This window comes from Spea bombifrons, chromosome 2, assembly GCF_027358695.1.
Source record: "Spea bombifrons isolate aSpeBom1 chromosome 2, aSpeBom1.2.pri, whole genome shotgun sequence".
NCBI lineage: Eukaryota > Metazoa > Chordata > Amphibia > Anura > Pelobatidae > Spea > Spea bombifrons.
The window spans coordinates 59,977,374-59,997,469 of NC_071088.1; the positions used below are offsets into that span (position 1 = coordinate 59,977,374).

At 39.6% G+C, this 20,096-nt stretch overlaps 1 protein-coding gene across 1 annotated transcript; it reads right to left on the reverse strand.

Annotated features, from left to right (window-relative positions):
• Positions 1-2,379: 2,379 nt before the first annotated feature.
• Positions 2,380-17,535, reverse strand: DYRK3 (dual specificity tyrosine phosphorylation regulated kinase 3). Its single transcript, XM_053454420.1, has 3 exons — positions 17,320-17,535; positions 11,980-12,095; positions 2,380-3,960 (listed from the first exon to the last, which is right to left on the reverse strand). Exons 1-3 carry the CDS (start codon positions 17,360-17,362, stop codon positions 2,413-2,415), a joined length of 1,707 nt encoding a protein of 568 aa, XP_053310395.1. The 5' UTR covers positions 17,363-17,535; the 3' UTR covers positions 2,380-2,412.
• Between the last annotated feature and the right edge of the window lie 2,561 nt (positions 17,536-20,096).

Genomic DNA, 20,096 nt, shown 5'->3' on the forward strand with positions numbered 1-20,096 from the left:
ACCAATACAGATCAAGCCAACATTCCACTTCCTTCTAACACTTTCACCGGCAGCCATGTATAACAACAAGAACCACAACATGAACCCCCATTCCTAAATCTCTGCTTCCTGCAATGCAAGCATTGTTCCCAGTAACGGAAGAGACTGTGCAAACGGATCATCCTAAAAAGAGACAGAGTGACTGTGGCACGTAAAGGGGAATTATTCAGAGTGAATGACCATGAAAGGTCTGCCTTTACCCTATTTTTTTTAATTTTTACCAAAGACAATTTGCATTAAACACTTCTCATTTGCCATTAAAATTGTGCTTCAACAATAAAATACTTAGGCCTCAAATTATCCACCATTAAATCACCTTTTGTGCTAAAAGACAAATCCCATTACAAAGAACCAACCAGTCGCCATTTTAAATAAAATTCATTTTGAAGCATAAAAAAGCAATGACACACTCTTAATGAGATGTACAGCAAACAGTGCAACACGACACATTTAACATTAGGCCGCAAGCACAATGGGTTAAAAGGCAGAGTAGAGTGCTGCAAACCGAATGAGAAACTGCAGGGTTAATTGTTCATTACAAATGCATCTAAGTCACGTTCAAGTGCTTCACATTCAACAAAATTACTGATCTGACAGAAGAGAGAACTTTCAACTTTCTAAGGTTGGTTTTATCTGGCAATAGGGACTGTATATTAAAAAAGGGGACTATAATTATCATATTAATCAAAAATGTCAATTGGCCTCAGTTGGTCAATTAGGCGTGGTGACATCATTGGCTATGAGTCAGTCTAAAAAACGCATCTATCATAAGCCCACTTGATAATCCAAGGGAAATCACGGTGCCACGAGAAGAAATTTTAAAACCATGAGATAAAAAAACCTAAATTAGAAACAAATCACCCATGTGCATTACCAGCGCACTAACATTATCCAGGACGAAAAAAAAATACTAAAAAGTTTAAAATTGCATATTCTCTCTAAATAAAAGACCTGGCACATTCTAACAGGCCAATCAATTCATACATTAGGCCAATCATTACATCAAATTCAACAGGGGTACCCAATAAACACAAACATGCATATAGCTGGTAGCTCGTTTGATCCCTAAACAGAAAATCCCCATTGGCAACTAAACCACTCATTAATCTTGACACAGCACCAAAGTATGCACACTTCACTAACACTCTTAGTAAATAGAACTAGGCTTATATAATTGATTGACACACACACACACACACACACAAGAAGAGAACTGTGCTGCAAGCAGACAAGGACTTCATCATAACTACAAAAACAGGAATGAAGGTTTTTGGCCAAAATGTCAGCTTTTTCTACATTAACCCTTTCAGGTGTAGGAAGACTCTAAAAGTGAAAGGGTTAATTATTGTATTTTCCCACTAAAAACATACTCATCTTATGTCTATTAAAAGATTTTGTACTCTTTAAAACTTCAGGTTTTTTTTTTGTTTTGTTTTTTAAACAAAAGGGATTTTGAAGGTAATCTTAAACACGCAGGACCTTTTCAACCTAAGTGGCATCAGGATTGGTTTAACATAATTCTTAATTGTTGAAGAAGCTATTGTCTAATTATACAAAAAAAAAAAAAAAGTAAAAGCACAAAAGCAAAGATCTGTTTAGGTGGGAGGAACGAAATGTAAGCTGAAAAAACAATATCTTGGCCAGGAGAGATCTGTCCCTGTGAGAACTGCCTTCTGCATCATCTAGCTTCTGTTCCAGCCTCAAGAGCGACAAACACACCTACAGTTCTGTTGACTTTGAAGATGCACTTGGAGTTCCCAGGAACAATGCGTCCTGGGGCGGATTTCAGGTCATCTGGTTAAAACAGACATCTACGATAAGACATCGGCTGCCAAGATGACAAGCAGTGTCTCGAAGCCGTGAGAAATAATATAATAGATGTTATTTGGTGGAAAGGTGCTTTAGTCTCTGCAAATAACGAGAGCAGTATCCAGCCTTTTATTCTTCTAACTCCTCTATGAAATTGACAGCTGGATCCAATCTTCAGAGGTCGGTCACATTTGGCAAAGACACATTGGTGGGACTGGTACCTTATGTACTCCAAATATTGTAGTAATGCAATTAAACAAAAGGTTAGCACTTAGCGAACATGTACACCTTCATTAGACCTCTATATTATTGCTTTACTTCATTAGAAGACAAAGAACATACTGACCGATAACATAATCAAGTTTGTACCAGATGACAAATGAAATGCTTAGCCCTTGAAACAGAATTATGCTCACTGGGTCACACACACAGCCAAATTCTGTTAGTATTTTCCCTTCTCTTTTACTTAATAAAACAATTAAAATGATAAAACTTAGATGGGTTGTTGTAGTTTAATTACAGGTATCAAAATTTTTCTTGACTGTGCTCGGTACAAGCCTGGGATTAGCTGACCAGCTTGGGCAAGACTGTCCGTAGTGGTATGCTCCCATTTGAATCGTTCATTAAATTGGTTCGCAACTTGTTTGCTACACCTGTAACAGGTGGCAGCTTGGAGCCGATTCCTGGGAAGGAGCTGGTATGGCTGGCAACTCTTTTTCCTGAAGCCCTATCTGTTACTGGGGGTTTAGGTATCCGCTTGCAGATCCACTGATGTCGCAAGGCCTGGCTGGGTGTCATTCGTGCAGTCGGGTCCCAGTTTAGGCAACCCTTTAAGAAGTCAATGAAAAGAGCATCTTCACAGCCCTTCAAGGCTGTCACCCAGTCTTTGCTGCCAGGAGCACCACGCATCTTGCCCCTGCGTGACCTGCTCCCATTAAGCACTGTTGTTCCGTTGGGAAGCGTGGTAACTGTACAATAACGGGGATAGCCCTTGGAATTAACAAAGTTCTTGGCTCGCTTGGCTTGCTCTAGAAGCTTTGGTGGAGGAGCTCCAAGGAGTTCCATCATGCATGCCAACTGGTCTCCCTCATCCTCTCCTGGGAACAGTGGGTAGCCAGTTAAAAGCTCAGCTAGAATGCAGCCAAAACTCCACATGTCTATAGGCATCCCATAACGACTTCCGAGAATTACTTCAGGTGCCCGATAGAAGCGAGACTGTATATATGTGTAGACTCTCTGGTGTTCAAAGCAACTAGACCCAAAGTCTATAACCTTAATTCCACTCCGGCCTTGTTGTTTGAGAAGAATATTTTCAGGCTTAAGGTCACAGTGGATGATCCTGTTTCTGTGCAATGAGTCTAAGCACTGTAAGATGGAATGGGCAAACTTTCGAACCAATTGGAGACTGAAGCCTTGGAATTTGTTCCTCTTAATTAGCTCATACAAATTCATGCTCAGCAGCTCAAAAGTCATACAGATGTGGTTACGGAAGGTAAAACTTTCCAGCATGTGTATCACATTCATGCTCCCTGTTTTGTCCTGCTTCTTCAGGTGATCCAAGATGCGGATCTCTTCTGCTGCCTGCCGATGGAACCTCTTTTCGTTGCGGACCATCTTAAGAGCCACATGTTGGTGGAGTTTATGGTCATAAACTTTTGCCACTTGCCCAAAGCTGCCCTTCCCAATGACTTTAAGCACCTCATATCTGTAAGCTAGCTGGTCATGGGGCACCAGGATATATCCCCCTTGGTCATCATCATATCCTCCATTATTAGGGCCCCCAACAACTCCTTGTCTCTTTTTTGCATTTGGACCCACAAAATAGATCTCAGGGAAACTGGTGATTTCCTGCAGCTCATATCCTGACAGCTGGTGCTTGTATTGCTTCACTGCTTGTTCAGGACCCAGATAAGTGGACTTTGATGACTTTGTGGAACTGTCGCTGGATTTCGAGGTCCCTGAGCTGTCCGAGCTCTTCTCTTTTGTCAGTACAGGAAATGTACTGTCTGATCCTGGGATTCCTACACCCAACCTGCGGTTGCCAGTATCCTCAAACAACTGTTGGACTTTGACTTGCTGGGGATCTTTCATTGCAAATTTAGTTCCACTTATCTGACAGGAAGAAAAAGAAAAAGAAATCAATTTCAACTGCACTAGGCAGAAAATACTGCTTTGATAATTCATCACATATCCACACAGAAAATATAGTTTATGCTTCTTGAAAATGAGGAAAATGATTAACACACTAGCATGTGTACTTCTGAAAATGTACTTGTCTGATAATATAGGAATATGCTTACCTAACGCACACAAAGTATGCCTTGCATTGCACTTTACACTTTGTTTGGGTGGTGTGTTTCCTTGTGTGGGTTGAGGACACAAGAGTTGGTCCTCAATGTGACCTTGATATTGGATTAAAATAGGGAGAGAAAACTGCATGTCACATAATTCTAATTGCTTCTTAGATGGATCTATGCTTATCCATTGTTTGCAGGGTAATGGAGGAGAAATGAGTATTAAGTGGTACATTGAACAGATAATCCACTTTAAAGGGTAACTAATTCTAAAATATCGCAGTCCTAGTATTAAAACTATACATTGTATTTGTTATTTAAGCAATCTGCGGCAAAAGGCAGCAAGACTAGCATATTAATTGGTTTTACGTCTTAAAAACAGCCTGTTTCAACTCATTTAACAAAATGACTGCAGCAACAAAAAGGGGAGTTATAATTTTGCAACTCTGAAACAAGTTAGGATAACCGTTCGCATGATACACATATAACATGGGTTTGTAACAAGTTTTAAACTTAGCGACAGGTCTACTTTAGAAGAATACAAAAATTCACGTGCACATTGATCACCAATGTGCTGAGTGAAGGATATTTCAGGCAGCAAATGCCTTACATGTTGACAAGTAGATCGTGTGTGTGTGTGTGTGTGGGGGTAACGGGGCAATGCATCTGCTATATGTTGCGCTTTTCCCTATAATACCTTACAGGATGTCTCACACGTTTGTTCTGCCTACCTACTGGTAAAACATGATTTTACCTATGCATCAGCTGGATTGCTGAAACCTGCTTTGTGATCGGGGTCATCAGAGTTCTATGACCACTAAAAGCTATGGCTACCTCCAGTGTGGGCTTTCTCCAAACATGATATTGAGTTTCATGACGTGACTCCCCATTAAGAGTGCACCTATCACACAAATATTTTTGTTTCAATCAGCTCTGCAAAAACCTATCTAGCATATGTATAGAAACCATTTCTAACTCCTTAAATATTTAGCTAAAAAGTATAAATATGGCTTGACGGCAGGCACTGGGTGACTACAATGGTCTGGGTAGCGTTAAACAAGTTACTGTGGCATTGTGTCACACAATTAACTATTCATCAGAAAAACACTGTGGGTGTGTGCGCGCATGTAAACAATCTCGCCAACAAAATTTATAGGTCATTTATACACAACTTGAGGTGGACCTAGTTGACCATGTACAAAAGGCTGTTGAACAAAATGTCCTTCACAGAAAGCAGACTGCCCTATGCATAAGTCTTGTTATTGGAATATAGATCATACACAAATGGTGAAACAGGTTTCCAAACCATACATAGCTTAACAATGGCATGCAAAGGATTAATAATATGTGCTCATTTGAGGAAGCCATGAATATGCTATGCTTCATGCTCTCTCCTAGAATACCTTCCAGGATGGCTCACACATTCACGCTGCCTACCCACTGGTGAAATAAAATGTTATCTATGCATCGGCTGGCTAGCAGAAATCTGATTTGCGATCATGATCATCAAAGCTCTATGAACTCTAAAAGTTGAAAAGCAATGGCTACCTGCAGCCTGGGTTTTCTCCAAACATGACGTTTAGTTACGACATAAGAAAGGCTGTAAAACAAAATGGCCTCCTTTACAAAAAGCAGGCTACCCTCTGCTTAAAAAGGCGATGCACAAGTCTAGTTATCGGAATATAGATTATACAAAAGGTGAAACAGATTTCCAAATCATACATAGCCTAACGATGGCATGCAAATGATTACGAATATGTTATTTTAACAGAAGATAGCACTACTGATGTGTTCTATACAAAAGCTATAAGATAAAAAGCAATTCTACAATATATGTGGGCTTTTCGAAAACATCATAGATTGCGGTCATCCAACGCTTTATGTATGGCGAGAGCTCTCTCTTATATTTATCTTGAGCGGCTGAACGCAATGTTGACCGGAGACATACAGGGTTATAAATGCAAGCTTGCAAATACAGCCATGGTTATATTTATACTGATAGACAGTAATAAAAATCCCATCATAAAAAACGGCTATATTTAACTCGATCTAAGATTGCATGCTATAAGCTCATAGAGCTATACACTTTCAAGGGAGAATCTGTTCAGTTAAGTTCTAGATGTAAACACGTGCACTGAAAATACTTAAGCTATGACATCTGCTTCCCATTATAGTCACTGGTGGCAAAAGTTTAAATGCTGACTATGTAGGAAATATCAACAGGAAGAAGAAATAGCAGCTTGCTAAAGGAGCCCGTGTATAAATAAACCAGGCTGGGGTGGAACATGACAGGACATTGCTAATTTATCAACGTTCCCTGCCTGGATACAGTGCTCTGCTGTGCATGAACAGACGGCATGTGGGGAGGGGATGATTCACGAATGGATGTGTGCCAGATTTTGACTCTGTGTAAGCCGCATGCATCATCCCTTTTAAGTCAATGTGAGGGTGAGATCTGAAAGAATCTCAAAGACGGGAAAATGTGGCTCCAGCAACGTGCCTTGTTAAGAGAGACATCAGGAACGTTTGCTGGCAATTGACCAAGCAACCTCTTCATGCAATTAAAGATGTCAGATTAGCGTCTGTTCGTATTATAACGGCAATGTCACTCCGGATAAACCCATGTTTAATTCAAGGTGGCAACCTATTGAATCAAATGCAAAAAAACTTGTTGACTGGCCTTGTGTAATACAAGTTTTTATTTTGTGAAAGTGCCAGTTTTTTCTATTCACTTTTATTTTTATTATTATTTAAGTTTAGACGAAGGGCCTCCTTTGCTTGAACATAATTTTTAAGTTCGAAGGGGCCTTAAGCTAATAATTTTGGAAGTCAATGTGATGAATTTAAAGGGACACTCCAGCCATCATATGCACCCTAATGCACAAAACAGCCAAAACATCCATTGAAAGGCAGTGACCCCCCCTCCATGCAAATGAATGGGGGGAATTCTGCAGAATACCCTCATATGAATTTGCCCCTTTGTCCACCTCAGTTTTTTGCCAAACACATCTCCTTGCATGTGATATACTTAGCGTTTGCCAAGCCGAAGCCGACTCCAAGCCCTCCGTGCGCATGCACGGAAAGAGTTCCCATTGATTTCCTGCCGCTGATCCGCTGCTTCCAGCAGAGTTGTAAAGCAGCTTCTACTTAAGTTGGTTCTACGTAAGTGATTTTATTTTATTTATTTTTAAAGAACACATATTAATATGCAATTGTGGGTCCCTTTAAAAGGGGGGTTAATGCAAGCACCCTTGTTATTGGATTAAAGAAAAAAAATTGCCTTCATTAAAGTATCTACCCATCATTGTGCCGTTTCGTTTGGGCAATATAATGACATTCTCGAAAAATAAACTGACCAACCAATCAGAGGTTAGATGCATGTTGGGAAAGTTTACATTTTAAGCAAGTAAAAAACCATAGAAAAATAGCATGTAGATACTCTTTTCCCCCTTTCCAACAGACAACTTTAAATTCAATTTAAAAAAAAACGTACAATTAGAATCCCTGAAAAAGGCAATTGCAAAAAAGGGGTTTCAATATCACCATAGCAACATTCTAAATAGCTTTTAGTATAGGAGACTCAAACCTCACGTCATATGGGAGAAGGATCAATTCACGCCTGTTCACCATGGCTGAATTTCCGGCAATGAAAGCATGCTTTGCAATGTACTATTTTACAACCCTCGAGGGGAGAACAAATCCTGTTGCATCACTGCTCTGGGAAAAGGGACTATGTAGGCTGCAACAACTGGCTTTAAGGAGAGAAGTTGTTTAGGGTCATGGCAGGGACTACTTTCCAGAACGGTACGCCTGCAAAAAGACTGTGCAGTTCACTTTGACTGGGAAGGTCCTTTTCTCGGCCAACACTTACGATTGACAGGCCGAGTGCGGTGATGAAAAAGGTTTCCTGGAAGGGTAAGACGGTTATAGCTGGCTGTCAAGACAAGTAACTCAAGCCCAGCGTGAGAAAATAGGTTCTAAAGCCATGGGGCTATACAGGGGTCACAAAACAAGATATAATATGTGCAAGCATGCAGTCTGCCTGTGCTTATTTTATCTTTCTTCCACAACAACACAGCCAGTTCTTACAGTAACATTATAAAGAATACATTTATATTAGGAGATGTTTTACTTCTGTATGTGAGGCGTCACCGACACATATGGTGTAACTTGCCTTTTTTATAGAACATAAAAAAAATAAGCTTTTCAATAGAGCAATACAAAATGAGCCCTGTGTTGACGATTAACATTTTTAATACACCATACAGCAGCTTTAAGATATTGAAGTCCAATTTTCTTTGAGAAGACTTGGTCATTCTACATTCTACCCTTCTGGACATGTATGTTCTTCTTCTTAAACACCAAAAATGCTAAGCCCTCTTCACCTGACACAGTGTACTTTCTTGGATAATACATGTAACGTTATTGTTGATTGCCTCTGGTGTAGAACACTTGTGTTTCAGCCTTGGAATTGTCTTATATAAGCGTTACACATAGGTTTAACCCAAACAAAGCTCAAGGGCTAAAAAGTCAATGAAAACAGGTGAACAACCAACGCCGGAGGCATTTTTTTAAATATATGAATACATGTATTCATAATAAGCGAGACACAATAGGCGTTTAGAACCACTTTGGTACAATCCGTTGAGGCTTTAGATAAACTCAAGACAGTATACCAAAGAGACTACAGGGACGTAATGTATACAAACATGTCAAATAACACTCAGAAGGGCGGAGGAAAAAAGGGGAAAAAAATAAAGTTTTATGGCCAATGTAGCAAGTACAATGAGGAAATTTCCTTGTGAATGGGGTATTTCCACAAACTGTCAAAGCAGATATATTCCAACTGAGCTCAATGCTTAAAATGTGTGGCCTACCAGCTATAATTTGAGTGGTCTTGGGCTTTCATAAAAGACCCAGAAGCATTAGAGCCACAAAATAACCAGTGAGTATAAAACTTTAATCAACACTGACGAGAGGAGGCAGTTCCAGTCAAATCTGCCAGTTCACGTAAAGACTACAGATCAGCAAAAAAACATTGCATACATACTTGATCAACCATAAAGCACTCAGAAAATACTTGAGCAGGTGCCATCCAACTAGGTCCAGAGCATCTAACAAATCCCTGCTGCTAAGCACACGGCCAGTTAAAGGCCTCGGGTACACACGGCCTCTCTTTGCCTTCCTACTGTGGTACTGAAGAAGTCTATAAGTAGAGAATCAGAGTTCCAATATCACTTATATTTAAGAATGCAAAATCCTTCCTGGAAACCCACAAGTGAGGATTTTTATTCCTCGAGTACAATTTCAGAAATCTGGAGAACTTATGATTCAAATCAGATTTTCAAAAGCTGTGCATGAGGAGGTACAGTTATGCACCAACAATGCATTTTAATAACTGCTTTACTTGTTAAACTTCCCTATTCATCATACAGTAGCCAATTGGGTCAGGGTAGTAATACAGCACATGCCGCATTAAAATACATTTTAAAAAGGCTATTATTAAAATGCTTATGCGGAAACATTCACATTCCAACTATGTTTTTTTGAGGCATCCAAGGGGGAACTTGGACATTCCAAAATCCTTCATGAGCCTAAGAATCGTGAAACAACTCGTCCACGGGACCCAATTAACTGTAATAAACTGTGCTTTTACTTAGGTCATACGAGCAGAGTTTCCATTCTTAGCATAGCTTCAAAAATAAAGTGAAAAGTTAATGGAATTGATGGCCTGCCGAAGATATATATCTTGTGTGTTCAACGCAACTGGTCTGTTCCTTGGGGGTCACTTAAGGACATTTTGCCAAAGGCAAAAACCAATCTGTAGAACAGAATGATTTTCAGGTGATTAATACACTCCAAAGGCTTACGAGGAAGTGAGACCAGGCAAGAGTCAGGACAGTGCTGAATTATGCTTATTATTTAGGGGTCTCGTGAGAATGATTCTTTGCAGAAAACAGGAAAATAAAGACTTCACATTACTGCTACACATTATTATAAAGAAAAGAAGAAGAAAAAAAGTCTTAGAAAGTCTTATTTTTTTTTTATTAAAGTAAGTTTGTTGCCTCAAAGAAGGGTAGACAGATATTGTTTAAGCAATCATTTCTTCATAGGTCTATGAATAAAGAAGTGTGCAACTAGGGTCCTTAAAAATTATCTTGTAAACACCCTTTGTCAAACCCTTAGCACTAAGAAGAACGCTGTCATTTGACCCACCCTCAAGACAGGAAGATCTTGAAATCCTTGTAAAGATTGAAGACAAGGAATTACCCTGCCTAGATCTCCCTCTACAACAAAAACAAATGAAGGTGAATAAATAAATGCACACCTATGTTCATAGTGGACAGGAGCAGCACTCAAACACAGTCCCTCTGGCATCAGGGGAATTAAAAACACTTTCGCATGGATTTGCACCAATGCTGGTGCCAAGAGATGCCAGTCAGCATGAAAGCTGGGAAAGTGATGGATTATGACAACAGAGATTCCGCTGGACTTGTTTTAAGATCTGAAAAGCTTGATTCTAAATGTCAGTAATGCTTAGTAGCTATCACCACTGTCCCATTTGTTTGCTGAAGATGGACATCCAGCAACGTACAATTTGTTATTATGTTATGAAAAAGAATTAAACAAAATCCCCACACACACACTCACTGACTTGTGACTTCCAGAAACAAATGTTTAGGCTAGCGGGCATACAGCACAGTGATATTTATGTTTTTTCCAACAATATTGTTAAAAATCTTACAAAAATTTATGTCTTAAACACAGCTTTTAAAACAGACATTAAGAGTGTTTGTGTGAAACCGAACAATTTTGGTGGACAAACTGCTTACGGTGAAAGATATTTGTCTATTCGCGGGCCGGCGAGGTAATAAACAGTTTGCGACCTTTTGCATAACAAGGGCCTGCACCTACACACTGATTGTGTTTTGTAATTTAACAATTTGGCTGAAGGGCAAAAAACCAGAAAATGTTGCCTTGGCACGTGCAATGAACACAATAGAGCAGCCTCTGGCACAAGCTACACAGCTAGGACAAAGTCTCCATGGCAACAGAAACACACATTGTGGTATCTGTCACGGCCTCGTAGCGTGCCTGTTGCTAATGACCTATGAAATAGCCCACAATGTTGTTTTTTTCATTAGTGACAAACGTAAAAGGGAATAAAACCCATAGTGCACATATTGTGATATATATATATATATATATATATATATATACACACACACACACACACACACACACACACATACGCACACACACGTGCTAGAAATCATACACATTCAGTCATGCATACCCCTCGAAAGAGTCTGCTTGTATTATGTAGCATTTCAAGCAATGTGTTGGAAACAAATTTCTTACTTAAAAAAAAAAAACAAAAAAAAACCAGATGGCCTAGTTTGGTTATGAATATAAAACCAGAGGAAGTAACTAAACCTACTTACAAAAAGGGGAAAAGGAAAGACAAGTGTGAGAATATTTTGCGCTCCAAGTTTATGTTGTCATGGCAATAACAAAATTAGTTAGAAACCTATAAAGAGAGGAGACGGTGGAGCGAAGCAAAGCTGCCTGGAATTTGAAATGGCGACCATCCAACAAAGCTAAAACTCACTCCATCTGCGTGAATGAGGACTGAAGAAGAAAAAAAAAATAAACAGCATTTGCTTTTAGGCAATTTCCAGTTAAGTTTAAAAGGTTTTAGAGCATTATGATTGCCAGCCTTAAAACTGGAGTCCTGTCACTTTAAACTGTGTAGTGTTACGCCCATTGCTATCAAGGGAGCAAGAAGAGATAAAAACAGGACAGCAGGGGTATATCTAACTGGCACATTACTTACAGTAAGTCTCCCGATGGATGGCAGTGAGGAGGGACTCTCTTTTTCCACTGCAGCATCCTGTGCTGCCGCCTGATCGAGCCTCATGTAGGAATCATACAAGCCATCACCGTATCGCACTGAAACAGACACAAACAGAGAAGTTAGAAGAGCACAGGCAGCCGCGCTGGATTTCAACTTTGTACGGACCAAATGCTAGAACAAGATGATTTGAGGTCCCCGCTAGTTACAGAGGTTTCACCGTCACAAATATTCATATAGAGTACTTTTAACAGTGAGGCTGGAACCAGGCATGCAACTTGTCACCGATACATTTTCTACCAAAACAAACAAAAAAAAAAACATAAAAATTAAAGTGATAAGGGTCTGAGAAATAAGTGTACAAACCAACATGTGATTCACTACTGTCTGAAAGCTATCAGGGATGGACAATGGAATGTGAGCTACGGCCATTTCGCTAGATGCGTCAAGTGATAAAGGGACTCTATCAAGTTGTTCTGGTCATTGTAAGAGAACTGGAAAATCCTGCAATACATAACTGGATATTGGGACGCAACAGAGAAACAATGTGTCGTTAAATTACAAAAAGAACTCAATTATATATTTCAGAAACAAAAGAGTAAAATAAAGATGTGTTTGCAGGTTGTACTTAGTGTAAGTACACTGTCCATAGCAGTTATGCAACGAGATCCTGCTGTTCAGAACATGGTGACCTCTATTCTAAGAGTAAAAAAAACAGGGAGGGAACCTCTTTTGGGGATTTCGCATATTTTCTTTCAAAACAAAAACTCACAGAACATTTACATGCCAATCCACTACAAGGACATTAATATGTTGGGCTGTAGCGAGAGCATCAATGGCGCAAGCTGTAGAATAGTCAAAGCACTGCCAGTCAGAAAGCAACTAAAAATAAATCTACTCCAAAATGAAGGTAGAACATACTTAAAAGCCGGAAGAAGAAACTTCCAAAAAGAAGTAGAAAAAAAACTGAATACAAAAAGGCAGTAATATTCTAAAACGCTATGGACTACCTGGATCTTGGGTATTGACCATTCTTGACCTAGATAATATTGTCCTTTACTGCCAACCTATTATCATTGTACCATTCACGGTTAATTTCTGGATACCTCCCACTGTGGTTCTTTGTGTACAGTAGACCTTCCTGTACTTTGACAATGACGCCAATCATTTCTTAATCAATAGACTGACAACTACTTATGAAATACACTGATTAAACACTAAGGTTACTTAACAACAGTGGTTCACCGCATGTGTCCTCATCAATCCTCACAGGTTTTAAAAATATCCCAAGATCTCAAGTAGGTCAGTCAAAAGACCCAAGCCCTCTATTTGACCCACTTATGGAGATACATGTAAAAGGACCACTTGCTTATAGCACAAATGTGCGGACGCATGTTCAGTTATTTTAAATCTTCATCTGCCAGTTAATGTCCCTACATAAAGATTTGGTTGTCACTGACCTAGACATACCAGCACTTTTATTGACTTAATGACCTTGGACCGATGAAGGTCAGAGTTGGCTATAACCATGTTTACTGCAAAATGTCTACAATACAATGTACTCATACTTCATGTACAATTGGGCAGATTCTTACTGCTGCACAAATGCACAAGCGTTTCATGCCCCAGAGCATAGCATAGCATAGGAGTACTCATGATGTGAGAAAGATGCTCAAGGTAGGTCCTGGAATGGATGAGGTCAGGGCTAGGGCAGCAACCACATAAATACCACCTGTCAAAGGGACACAGGCATGTTTGTCACCAATGGAAGCAGCCTGAATTCACAAATATCTCCAAGCTTCGTAATGTTGCACCACACTGACCCTCGGTTAAGAAACATTTTTACACTGTTTTAACCTACGACACTTGCTGTAATCCGGAAACCTCCTGCTAAAATTAACCCTGGAAGAATGTCTAAGCGGTCTTCTAAAAAAAAATTAAAATAAATGGTTTTACTCCAAGGCAGAATTGGGTACAAAATCAAATAAAATGTTCTGCTAAAGCTATAGCCATATGCCTAACCACACATTGAAACAAAATCTCTCCTCCCAGTCTGTTGGAACGTATATAATCAGCAAGAATTTGTGTTGCCTTGTGAACAATTGATTACTGTGAAACCTGCCTGTTTTGAACTACATGGAGAATACACGTGACCAAGCCAAGGAAGCCAGGCAATAGATTGCTTTATCGATTCAAATACCTGCTAACTTTAGACATACTCTCAGATGACCCTTCAGTATATGCGTTCGTGTGTGGGGGTGTGTGGGGGTGTTAATATTTGTATGCTGTAGATTTTCTGATCTACCCTAAAGATGAACAAACACACACATACACACTCCCACTATATATAAGTGAGAACAGATCTGGAAGCTATTATACTAACCGATGACAACTTCTGGGTCTGTGAAAGATTCTCAGAACATATTTACATTGGAGACCACAAACCATGACTGACTGAAACTTAGTAAGATTCCTGCCAGCAGAGTCACAACACATTAAGGCACTAGTGAGACACAAGCAGAACAGAGGGAAGGCCAAAATGAAGACATGTTTACACTACATTGATACACAAAATAAATAGAAAACCTATATAATGAGTCCGAACTGTATTTTCCTTCAAACTGACATTACAAACTGCAAAACCCTAGCATACAAGTTACTACAGACCTTGTGGCGGGACATTAAAAATAAATAATGTAGTACTGACCAGCCTTGAAAGCCGACCGTTGCGGATGTTCCGTTTCTTATTTTTATAAGAAAGCATGTACTTAAAATAGGGAAGTGTCACTATTAACAGTAAGTATGCAAACCTTATATTGCACAGCAATAAAACAATAAGGAACCAAAAACAATATAGAACAGCCTATATAAACAATAAGGAAACTAATTTAACTTGAGAAACTTTGCCTCCTGGGATAATATGTACATGAAAACCCTTATTCAGGAACATTTCATAGATCTATTCTGGGGGTTGAAATAAAATATACCAGGGCTTGACAAATCCCAGCAGCCAGGTAGCCGTGGCTCCCAGCTTTTTGTATCATCTTTCCGGCTCCTAAAAATATCAAGCCGTGCATCTGGTTCTAACTTCTACACAAGTTTGGCCTGCCCTGATCTATACTGACAAGCTAATACGGACAATAGTTGAACTGGGAGAATTTGGGACATGCTGGAAATGGCATGTAAAACAGAACTTATACAAATGCCTTTTATACATGGCCTCCATTCTCACACATACACAAACATGCACGAGAGAATTGTACGCGCGCAGAATTGTAGAAAAGGCGGTGGAATGAAAGATCCCTAAAAAAGGAGAAGCATTTTAACAATTCTTACGTACAAGACGAAAGTATTTTCCGTACTAAGAAATGTCAACAGAGAGAGACTATGGAATAGAAGAGGTACGGGGAATAGAAGAGGTACGGGGAATAGAAGAGGTACGGGGAATAGAAGAGGTACGGGGAATAGAAGAGGTACGGGGAATAAAGGAGATTTTTATAAAATTAAAATCAGAGAATGGTTAGGATAGATGAACAGAGGCAAACAACAAAGGGAAAATGTTGGAAGCACTGGATCTCTCTACATACACTGTTGGTTTGTTTAAAGCCGTTTCCAGCAGTGCTTATTTAATTAGAAAATAACAAAAAGATATGTCTAGATCCACAACCTGAAAGAAAAAACAACTCTCAGCAAATCATTCAAATAGGCAACAATATGTAACCGCAACCACTTAGGTGTTGGCTTTTCATGGATGAATAAGGGGGAGAGGGGTTGGATCGCCATGTACACAATTAAAACTGAACTACATACACACATATATATATATATAATGCATGGTCGTAACAGATCCTTGTCCACTGGTGATGAAATGTTATCAAACAAGTGTTAGCTCACATACCTCTCCAAGTAATATATATATATATATATATATATATATATATATATATATATATATATATATATATATATATGAGTAGAAATAATGTTTTCATCCGTCCCCGTATCTCGAACGTATTGGGTGCCGTAAGTGCATTCATTTAGAAGCAATCAATTGTAATTAACATGTTCCCTGTCCCCATTATAAATCAACATATTAACCCTTTTAGCGCCATGGATTTTGTAGATTAAGCAACAAAAAGAAACATACTAGCTATCACTTGCCACATACCATTAGCTAAACTGTAAATATTTGCGTTTCTAACTGTAACACTCCGCTGTGCTCTCTAATTAAACCCCAGTAATCTAAAAGACCAAATAACTCTTAAATGACTGTAAAGTGGCCAAGCTAATACAAGCCACTTTGTGTATGTGTCTGTGTCATTTATATATATATATATATATATATATATATATATACACACACATATACACACATATACACACATATACACACATATACACACATATACACACACACACACACACAGGCTGGTGTTACATTGTCATGACTAACACTCAAGTTACTTGTTGAAAGGCAGTAATACCAGTGTTATAAAGACTGATGACACTCAGGTTTAGCCTCAAGTGTTGTGCTACATGTATGACACAAAATGTACTGTAATCTTCTAGATTGTAAGCATGGCCCTCTACCTAATGTATGGGTTAGTCAGCCTGTCAATACACATTTTGTTATGTACCGGAAGAGGGGCTGCATACATTGTTCACACTATAAAAATGAAACATTATAATTTATATATTAATCAGAATGTTTCATATATATATACATACACACACACACACACACACACTTGTATTCAATTTAGACAATAGTATTTCACTATACTAGCTAATCCCTTAATAAATAATTCCATAACCATGGCTTAAAAATAATTTCTGTTTTATATTTAGCGCTATGGGAACCACCCTTTCTGGCTGCAGAATGAAAGACACTGGCTCCCAAATCTGTTGAAATTCGGGGTATGAAATTACATATTTTTATGATCAAATCTGTATGTAAATCCAAAATCACCTGATGATAAACATTATATCCTCACCTCTTGTTGGTATAGGTTATGTTATGTGCTACTTGTTCTTTCCGGTTAACCCGTTGTACAGCGCTGCGGAATATGACGGCGCTATAACAAACAATAATTTGCCGCAATATATTATTACACGTTAAAGTGGGCTAATGGGGGGCACATAAGGCTGTGCATCGTGTATATCAGCATGGTACAGAGTAAGATCGGATAGGCAAAGGAGGATCCCCTAACGTGAATAATCATCCATACTGCTGCACGTAGACACACATACATACATACATACTTACATCCATACATACACAAGGCCACCAAGCCACAGCGAGCTCCACACAATGTACCATACCTGCTGTTATGGGGCCCTCAGGCTTCCTGGTCAGGAGCATCATAACTGCTCGCGGGAGAAAGCGGTTGACAAGGGTCCGGCATAATCCATACCTGGGCGACGCTCGGATTCATGTAAACGGGGCTCAACGGGACCCCACCCGGCCTCGTCTGTATCCGGACACACTAGAGACACAGGGAATTGCCAGGGACTGAGGCCAGTGCGGAGGTGGAGCTACGGAAGTGCCCTGGCAACTGTATAGGTGGGGCCAGTGTGCATACGATAGCGAAGGGAACGAGTCAGCAAGCTAGGAAAGAGGTGATTGGCTAAACTATCAATTTGAAGGCGGAGTTAGGCTGGTTTCCGTGCCGGGGAACCATGACAACAGAGGGCGGGGCTAAATCGATTGGGTGGATTAGGGTATCGTAGGCGTGGTTTTAGAGGAGGCGGAACCATACGAGTTGTTTTGTCGCAGGGAGGAGGTTATTTACGGTAGAGGAGGCGGAGTCTGTGATTTCAGAGACACACGGGAATAAAATGGCAAACACGCGGAAGTGGGCGGCAGAGGAGTGGCTATATGGGAACGGATGTGTGGGGGCTGCGAAATGGGGGTGTAATGAAATGGAAATCCCAGCACAGCGCCCCCTAAGTGACGAAAGGTAGTTTTAGTCACATGTAAGAGCAGGTGTCTCGCGTGGCATAAATAACGAGACTCTTCGCGAGTTCAGGCCTTTTTTACGTATGTTGTGGTTGCTAGGCAACGTGATGCTTGTCGGTTTATGCATAAGCTTCGGAGGGAGGGGGAAAGCCTGTTATTAGGTGGGGTAGTCCACATACATCGTGCTCATGGGAAGCCTGACATAATTATATAGCATCATGTTATGTGTCTTGTAACCTATGCCATTTATATATATGCCGACGCGCCTTAAATATAATTATACACTGATTAAAAATGCGCACTTAATATATTTATGTACACATGTAATTATGCGTAAACTGTTTGCAGATTAAATACATGTTTGCTATAGATCTGCGCTAATCGTTTTTTTTTCTTTCTTGTGTACTGTATATATACATATACGCACACACACACACACACACACATATATTTATATATTTATATATATATATATATATATATATATATATATATATATATATATATACACACACGCACCGACCTCCTGACTGGAGGGTCAGTGTCCAATCGACCTATGGGTAAGTGATGCGTACATGCGGCTCCTAGGGTGATCACATTCAGTCATTTTTCCAGGATACTATACATTTCACATTACCGACTAGGGCATATAGAGGGCTTCCTAGCAGTATGTTGAATGTATTATAGTAATTGATGCTGCTCCTGACTTTATACATACATACCACACACTGCCAGGCAGCACTTTATATGTGCAATGTATGGGTCTAAGAAAAATGGCTGCATGTATGCGGATTATTAGTCATACCTCCCAACTTTTATCCCTGGCTAACTTGAGCCCAATGTTTAGGCCAGCCAAGAGATTATATGTGCAGCCGCAACCGTAAAAAAATGCACTGCACGTCTGCCAGTCAGCACCGCACCTCATATGAAATCACGTCTGCCGCAGCGCGGATGGGCAGACGCTCAGAGCAAGATCACACTGCAGGCAGCCTGAGGTCCATGTGGTTCTCATTTGATCTATACCTACAATGCAGGGTTTGCATGTGATATTCAGTTGATCTACATGTTTCCATGTGGTCGGCTGGGGACCGGGAGGTGAGGTGATTAACGCACATACACAAAAATAAGAATCAGGTCATGCTGAGGAAGGGTATGAAGGGGAAATAATGGGTACAGAGATGGAGGGGGATGATCTTGGTGCAATAAGAAGTGATGATATGAGACAACAATGATGGTGAGGAGGAAAGTGGTGATGGTGAGAGGTGTGAATATGCTGGTTGGGGGGGATATGACTTATATGAATTGTGATGTGGGTGGGTGTGATGGTCAGGGGCAGCTCTAAACTTACACATACTTAAACACACACACACATAGAACTTACATACACACACACACATATATATATATATATATATATATATATATATATTACACACACAGCCACTCCAACACCATACACTTTTACACAAGTTTGGTGTCGTAAACTTGGATTAGCTAACATAATGTGTCATTGGAACACAGGAGTGATGGTTGCTGATAAAGGGCCTCTGTACGCCTATGAAGCTATTCCATTAAAAAAGTCAATCGTTTCCAGCTACAATAGTCATTTACAACAATGCCTACACTTTTCTCCTGATCAATTTCATGTTATTTTCCTTTTCTTTCAAACACAAAGACATTTCTCTCCAAACACTATAAAATGACACATACTGTACATACAATTTGTTTATTATTAAAATTGTAGATCAAGTTAGGATATTTATTAATAATATAGACTTAGCATTTCTCAGTTGATCTGCAATGCGAGGTTTGTGATATTCAGTTAACCTATGTTTCCATGTGGTTCTCATTTTGTCTATACACACAATGCAGGGTTTGCATGTGCAACTCAGTTGACCTCTGTTTCCATGTGGTTCTCATTTGATCTATACCCACGATGCAGGGTTTGCATGTTATATTCAGTTGATCTCTATGTTTCTATGTGGTTCTCATTTGATCTATACCTACAATACAGGGGTTGCATGTGATATTCAGTTGATCTCTATCTTTCCATATGGTTCTCATTTGATCTATAGAGTGGCAAAATCGGTACTTGTCCCACGCAAAAGCGGGACAGTTGAGAGGCATGCCAGTACCATCC

Bases quoted from the DNA above. Each gene is read 5' to 3' on its own strand.
- DYRK3 (XM_053454420.1), bottom strand. From the start codon at position 17,362: ATGATGCTCCTGACCAGGAAGCCTGAGGGCCCCATAACAGCAG. The intron at 12,096-17,319 runs GTATGGTACATT...TGTCTGTTTCAG, and splicing joins TGAGGGCCCCATAACAGCAG to TGCGATACGGTGATGGCTTG. The intron at 3,961-11,979 runs GTAAGTAATGTG...TCTTCCTGTCAG, and splicing joins CATCCATCGGGAGACTTACT to ATAAGTGGAACTAAATTTGC.